This window comes from Castanea sativa, chromosome 7, assembly GCF_040712315.1.
Source record: "Castanea sativa cultivar Marrone di Chiusa Pesio chromosome 7, ASM4071231v1".
Taxonomy (NCBI): Eukaryota; Viridiplantae; Streptophyta; class Magnoliopsida; order Fagales; family Fagaceae; genus Castanea; species Castanea sativa.
In genome coordinates this window covers 47,715,836-47,723,065 of record NC_134019.1, presented here as the reverse complement: position 1 = coordinate 47,723,065, position 7,230 = coordinate 47,715,836, and the positions used below count along the sequence as shown (strand labels likewise).

At 34.6% G+C, this 7,230-nt stretch overlaps 1 protein-coding gene across 1 annotated transcript; it reads right to left on the bottom strand.

Annotated features, from left to right (window-relative positions):
- Positions 1 to 246: 246 nt before the first annotated feature.
- On the bottom strand, positions 247 to 5,485 carry LOC142643042 (serine carboxypeptidase-like 17). The gene is made up of 14 exons (XM_075817561.1): positions 5,179 to 5,485; positions 4,932 to 5,068; positions 3,959 to 4,035; positions 3,714 to 3,836; positions 3,000 to 3,102; positions 2,835 to 2,872; positions 2,624 to 2,725; positions 2,317 to 2,397; positions 2,065 to 2,217; positions 1,896 to 1,967; positions 1,678 to 1,796; positions 860 to 973; positions 694 to 748; positions 247 to 590 (listed from the first exon to the last, which is right to left on the bottom strand). The coding sequence occupies exons 1-14, from the start codon at positions 5,310 to 5,312 to the stop codon at positions 507 to 509; spliced, it is 1,392 nt and encodes a 463-aa protein (XP_075673676.1). The 5' UTR covers positions 5,313 to 5,485; the 3' UTR covers positions 247 to 506.
- Between the last annotated feature and the right edge of the window lie 1,745 nt (positions 5,486 to 7,230).

Here is a 7,230-nt window from a genome sequence, read left to right as displayed (position 1 = left end):
AATTTGGTTGAGTCAAGACTTACCCAAATTAGGTGAATCATGGGTGAGTTAATGGATTTGCTAACAAAGGGAACCAAAACTTCAAGGGCGGTTTTGGTTAGTAGTTTTTTAGGGACCAACTTGACACAGTTAAAAGGGTAGGGACTAAAATGAAATATGGTCTAATGGATATAGAACAAATACGTAGTTTACCCAAATATAAAAGAGAGAGCAGCGAACCAGTGAGTCATCAGTCAAAACCATAGCTAGACTAATGGAGAAACTATAAATTATTTACAGGGACATAGTGTTTACAATTGAACTTAAATCAATTAAGTTTCAGAGAAGAATACAGAAGAGGCTGAAGAGCATTTGTAAAATCACTAAAAACTAATGACTTAGTTCTTTTTCATTATGGTTCATTCTTATATCAAAAGGTTCAAATACCGCATATAAGACAGCAACACAAAACAAGGATTGCATTGTTGGAGAAAATTGTCGCATCAACTCGAATTTCAATTATTAAACTACAAAGGATAATAGTGGATCCATCTGTGGAACATATCATAACATTCCCTGCGTTTATACTCTGGTGGCGAATGTCCAGATCCCTGCAAAAATTTAAAATAATAATAATGAAAAATTTATCTACAATTTATTAAATTGTTTGGACCAATGAAGTGGAAATTTGAGTTAAGAATTTTTTTTCGTTGCCTTTAGAGTTGCATATGTCAAACGGTACCCATCATCTGTATATTTCCTTGTGTACCTAGATGCATGATAATGCACATTAGTAGATATATAAAACAATTGTAAACAACAAAAATATAGGAAAAAAACAAAAACAAAAAAAGCTAATATTTGATATATTAAAACTCACCCTGCAACTTGACCATCGACAAACCACGGTCGCCAATCAGTATCAATTGTTAGATCTAGAGCAAGTATCCATTGTTCAATACCGATATGAGGAATAACCATGTCATGATCACCACTGCACACAGAGAGAGAGAGAGAGAGAGAGCAAAATTTTTAATTATTAGGCACATAGATTTGGTACAAATCTTATGGAAAATTATTAGGTACTCTCGAAGTACCATAACTACGTAGTCTCCCATCTCACATGAATGGCGGGTCCCACCATGAATTTAATTAGTGAGACTTACTATTCATGTGAGAGGAGGGAGTACGCATTTATGGTACTCTAGGAGTACACAACAATTTCCCTAAATCGTATAATGTGAGTGAATTTTTTTTTGGTGACTATACTTTTAAACCATACACAAGTTTAATTAACTTTGCAAGTCCTACAACAAAAAACTATATTAATGTTCTATATTCGAAATCAATCTCTTTTTTTTTTATGAGAAACAAGTCTTATATAGTCACAATTCATTTCTCAAAATTTTTTACAATTATATAATTTGGTGGCATCTGGCTTGGAAAGTCATAAATTATTATTATTATTATTATTATTTTGAGAAAGGGCGTGAAAAGTCTTAAATGGTAGACAATAATGTAGTGTCAATAATAAACCCAAAGTCATAAATTATGAAAGATATTGTATGTGTAGCATTGATCTTTGAAATATTTATATAGTTCAGTTAATGCATTCTATTAAAAAAAAGTTATGGTATAAGCTATAACCAGTAATTAATTCAAACAACTAGTTACAGTAGAAAAGTTCCAGATAGGAACCTGAACACCAAGATTTGCAAGCCTGTAGCGGTAAGATTTTTATGAACTGGGACAACATCATCTGTGTCAACTGTGTACTCAATGGTGACATTGCACCTAAAGAATTGTTTCACTGTTCCCTGTTGTCACAACACAAACACCTTAACGCATGAGATTATTTGTTCAACAAATTAGAATGTCATTGCACCTAATAGTCTCATCATGAAGCATGTACCAACCGGTCGAACATGAAGAGCTTCTTGAACAGTTTTATAATTTCCCCATATGTCAGAGAGCAAATAATCAAAATTCTGCCAAAATAAAGTGACAAATAATATAATTAGATGCACTATCATATGGTCTTGCATTTTTAACAAGTGCAAGAGAGAGTGAGAGAGAGAGATTTACTTTGCACCAAAAGTCACCGATTCTAGTTGATGGTAGAATGAAATTGTTTGATTCTTCTCTTAGTGATCTTCGAGCTCTTTCTTCTTTTGCTTTCGGTGACAAGAAAGCACAAGAGGGTTCCAATATATTTTGATCACTTATTAGCTCTATGCACTGAGTATTCAAATTAAGGATCATTCATTTGTGCTGCTCCGAGAATTGAGAAAAAAAAATTCTAAGTTTTAGTAACAAAAAAACTGATAATCCACAAACCTGACTTATTGCTGATAGGGCCTCTGTACAGTTTGGATTGTCTGGATAAGCATAATCCCCATGGCAACTATCTTTGGCTGTCTGAAATAGAAAGCAATAAACAACAACAAAGAAGAAAGAAAATTACTTGAGTCAAGACATGAAAGACAAAATATTCCCTTACACTTCTGTACATCCACTATTTTACACAAGTATTTACAATATATAAACTGATGTACAAATTTTTAAAAAGTTAAAAAATACTATTCACATTTATAACATAAAGTTGAATGTGAAAATATAAATGTGAGAGGATAAAAACCCTTACATTATACATGAGATCTGATATTAAAGCCATCCGGTGAGCAAATGTTATTTTTACGTTCGTTTCAAGAACTGTATTCGTATGAGGGCAACTAAGCACGAATCCCTGATATTATTTTAAAGAAAATTATATTCATTGAAGTAAAAAATTGAAAGGATAAGAAGAACAAAAAAAAAAAATGAAGTCATTCAAGTCCTAAGGTTAGATCATGTACTTTGAGATTCACAAAAGGCTCAACTCCTGCTTCATTTCCTGAAAAAATCAATAAAATTGAACCACGTTATTTATTTATGTGATTCAAAATGAGTTTACTATAGGCTTGGTATCAATGAGGCAAATTTTATTGCATTTGGATGCTGGAATTTTAAATGTAAGTTACCATTTATGATGCCTTGAGCCAGAATTGGAGTAATTATTCCTGCATAGGAATCACTTCCAAGAAAGACTGGATTGTTCAAGAAATTTGGGTGTATGCTCAACCACTGCATCATAGATCAAAATATATATATAAATAAACAAATATTGAGTAATAAAGTAATACACAAGCTTTTCATTTAAAATCGTGACTTTAAAGTCACAAGTTCAGTTCATTTTGGTAGTTTCTGGATCCACACATTGGAGTAACGTGTTTTTCCCTTCATGAAAATCTACTAATATTCTAACTGACTTGCAGCCCAATGTCACCTACCTCACCCTATCTCCCACCTACCCTTCCAAGTCTCTGTGTTGCAGGTTCAACTCGCCTCTTCCCCTCTCCTCCAAAAAAAAAAAAAAAAAAAAAAAAAACTAATTTCAAATTAGGTGTTTAGACCATGGACAATTGAAAATTATTTGGTCCCCATGTTTTTATGTCTTTGGACCCTTTCTTGTTTTCTTAGTTGTACATTTTGTTTTTGTATAAATTAATCGTTCGAGAGTGAGGGAATTGAACCCTAGAAGTTTCTGTCAAAAATACTAAGAAGTGCAATTAAGTTTCAAGACTCTTGACTTTAGTCATACATAGTTTAACTAAAGAAATGAAAAATATTTTCATCCAAGCACAGAATAAGGAAATATATAGCATCTTCTAGATTAATTTAAAATTTACACTCACATTTCTTAGAAACTCATAGAGCTGTGCTGCATAAAGAGTGTCTGTTGTGTCCCAAGCTTCTTGCGCTGTTGCATATGAAAAGCCAGCACCCACAGGTCCATCCAAGAATATTATGTTGGCAGTCTGAAAAGGCATTATCATTCATTATCAGGATAACAAAAGTATAATAACAAGGAAAAGATTGTATGAAAATTTTGACTACACAAACAAAAATTAAACAATGCAATGCATGCTATATTTTGTACCTTTGACCATGAGCTTGGTTCATATATCAATGTTGGTAAGCCCCCAGTGTAATCAGTGATATTGAATTTTAATGGACCTACAGAAGATCATAGAAGTCATCAAGGTTAACTACAGGTTAGAACCATAACAAATCAAGGTCATTTGCTTACTTCTAGCATCGGACAAAGTACACATAAAACAAAGTGCATGGTGTTTGGAGATTTAATGAGTCAAATAGTATATTTGGACTGTTTAAAAACTGCATCTATTACATCTCTTTTTGTTTAAGTAATTATTCACTATTCTTGAATTACAGTTACGTGATACTCTTTTTCTCTTACATGAAATTAAGGTAAATCTCATTATAAATTCAATTACTAGGACCCACGTTGCTATCCTCTTGAGGGTACTTAACACTTATTTATTTAATCTTTAGGAAAACGATTTAATCAGATAAAAGTATAATGATATAAGCACAATTATTCTCATGATATTTTCAACAACTTGCAATGGTAATAAGTTAGTTAAAACGTTCATTTTCAAATGCACTCTTGATTTTGACACTAATATGATACTAGGCCATGTCATCAGTTGGGAAAAAAAATTTGTGACCCGCTTAAGTAATGACTTATCTTGATGGGCGTACTTGAACTAGTATAGAAGGTCCCCAAGTGATTCCTGGAGAGTACCTACCCAACTATATATAAATCCAGCCTTTTTTTTGTCTTTTTTCCCCCTCAAATGTGGGATTGGCACATGAGCTCATAAGTCTTAATTGACCTAAAGAAAATCCATTATGAACCTAATTAAATTTATACTTCACGTTGCACTTGTATATATGTATGATCACTTGGTACCCTGTGTTATCCATGTTCATTAGCAAAGACAAGAACATTATTCCTAAAAGAATAGATTCACTGATCACTACATTAACCTCATCAATTAGAGTATGGATATATGGAACAAGAAGAAGACAAAGAAAGAATGGCATACCAATCTGGTAAAGAAATCCATTTAAACCAGAACAACCAGGGCCTCCATTATAGTAGAGTAGAAGAGGATCAGCTCCCGGAAACCCTTCCGACTCAATGAAATAGTAGAAGAACTCGACATTGCCCACAGTTATGTATCTGTATATAAAGCCCCATCAACATAATCACCAGTCAATTAATCCCTACTAGGATTATTGTGAATGCTAGTATGCTACATTATATACAAAAGCAAAAAAAGTAACATATACCCAGTTTCAAGTGTAAATGGCAATTCACCGGGGAAGCCGGGAAGAGTCTTGACAATCGACTGAGAGAATGCAGTTCCTGAGAGAATCAGTAGAAGCAGGCAACACAGGTATCCTGAACTTAGTTTCGTAGCCATTGTTAAGAGGCCTCTTGGTCTAGATGATCATCCCCCAGCTATAATTTACAATAATTAGGCTTCAACTTACTAGTCAGTTATCTCAGCTGCGTGTTCTTTATAGTATTAGGCTTCTAATTTTAGGTATAGAAAGTTAGGAGAAACGATATTGGGGGGGAGGGCGGTTAGATGAAATGTTAGGTGAAACGTTATCAACTTCGAGTATGAATATATAGTGTAAGAGCATGCCGTTCAGCTCCTAGTGATCCCAAACATGAAATGACGTGTATATTTATGTTTTCTTCAATGAACAATGAGTACTTTAATTCAAACTATTGAATTAGGAATGTGGGTTGGAGTCCCTTCAGCTATTGTCTAACATTTCATGTCACAAGTCTCAAAGATATGTACTATAATTGGTCAGTTTGAACTTTTGGTGCACCTAATTGCGGAAAGTCAACCGTATAGGATTGTCACTACAGTTTCAAACTTGGACCACTAGAAATGCAAGCTCCACCAAACGAAAAGAAAAAAAGATATGCTTAAGGACAAATACTCCAACATTTCAGATTCTCCTGTATTTTTAAAAATTATCTAAATCTCTTGCATGTTGCACACGTGACACAGACTTGACTCTATTCCATTTTTTTTTTTTTCCTTATAGCTAAAGTGGTATTGTATTACCTATATAATATCATTCGGTACCATGGGAGTCTAATCCATTGTTAGAGCATTCGCAATGAGCCTATGGAATGCCAAATGTAAAGCAGGCCCAAAACGTGCTCAGCAACTAGAATGTCAAAACTAAGAAAGCCTAAATTTTTTTGGTATAGTGTTACACCATCTTAAATGTAAGATGGTACTGTAGCTGAATGGGATAAAAAAATATAATTTTTTAATACTCTCTCTCCTCCTTTTTAACCCCAAAATTTCTCTTTCCTCTCTCGTTATTTCTTTTCTTTTCTCTCTCTTCCTTCTCTCTTTCTCATCTACTCTCTGCTCTCTTCAGACCCAAGACCCCGTGCTCTCTCCAATGATCCTCTCTCTCATCTGGTGGTTGTGGGTTTCTCTATCTCTCTCTCTAGTGGTGGTGGGTTTGTGACTGACATGGGCGTGAGTCGGCGTGGGTTTCGATAACGGTGAAGATCATGGGTTTTAACAATGGTGGAGATCAGTGTGGGTTTTGACAAGATCAGCGTGGGTTTTGACAACGGTGGAGATCGGCGTGGTGGAGATCGATGGGTTTCTCCCTCTTCTCTATCACTCTTTCTCATATACTACATGGCGTTGAGCATCACACACTAGATTGAAGCTCTCATTGGAACTTTGATTCCGTTGGAAACAGGTAATACGGACTTAGCCAAGACAACTGAGATGGTGAGCACAGCGTCTGTGTGGAAACCTTCGGTGTTGAGTCTCTAATGCAAGGTCCAAAAGCCAGACGTTGTGGATTTTGGTCCATCGCCGCCGTTGAGTCCGTGCAGACCGCCAATGCTCGGAGGCCATGGGTGGTTGAATTTGTGGTAGCTGGCTTTTTTTATCTTTGAATTTTTATGGTTGCTGGTTGTTTTTTAGGGGGGGGTATTGCTAAAATTTTATTACTAGTTTTTTGTTTAGGTTTTATTGATGAGATTTTATTGCGATGATTGCAAAATGTTTCTGGCGTGATTCATGGGTCTGGTGTGTATTGTTGGGTGGTTGTTCTAGGTTTGGGTTGGTGGTGGGTGGATGAGAAAGAGAAAAAAAAAGAGACGAAGAACAATTATGAAGAGAGAAGAGAGAAGAGAGAGAGAGAGATTTTTTATATTATTTTATTCTATAATTTATATTATTTTAATATATTGTAGGTAAAAATAAAAGTTGGGTTGCTGGGTGTATTGTAAAATGGTATTATATAATTGATAAAGTAGCTTTTTGAGATGGTAAAATAGGATAGGAT

Excerpts from the sequence above, each read along its gene's own strand:
- LOC142643042 (XM_075817561.1), bottom strand. The coding sequence starts at position 5,312 with ATGGCTACGAAACTAAGTTCAGGATACCTGTGTTGCCTGCTTCTACTG. Across the intron at positions 2,726-2,834 it reads AGCCTTTTGTGAATCTCAAA|GGATTCGTGCTTAGTTGCCC; the intron begins GTACATGATCTA and ends AAATAATATCAG. Across the intron at positions 591-693 it reads TGACATATGCAACTCTAAAG|GGATCTGGACATTCGCCACC; the intron begins GCAACGAAAAAA and ends AAATTTTTGCAG.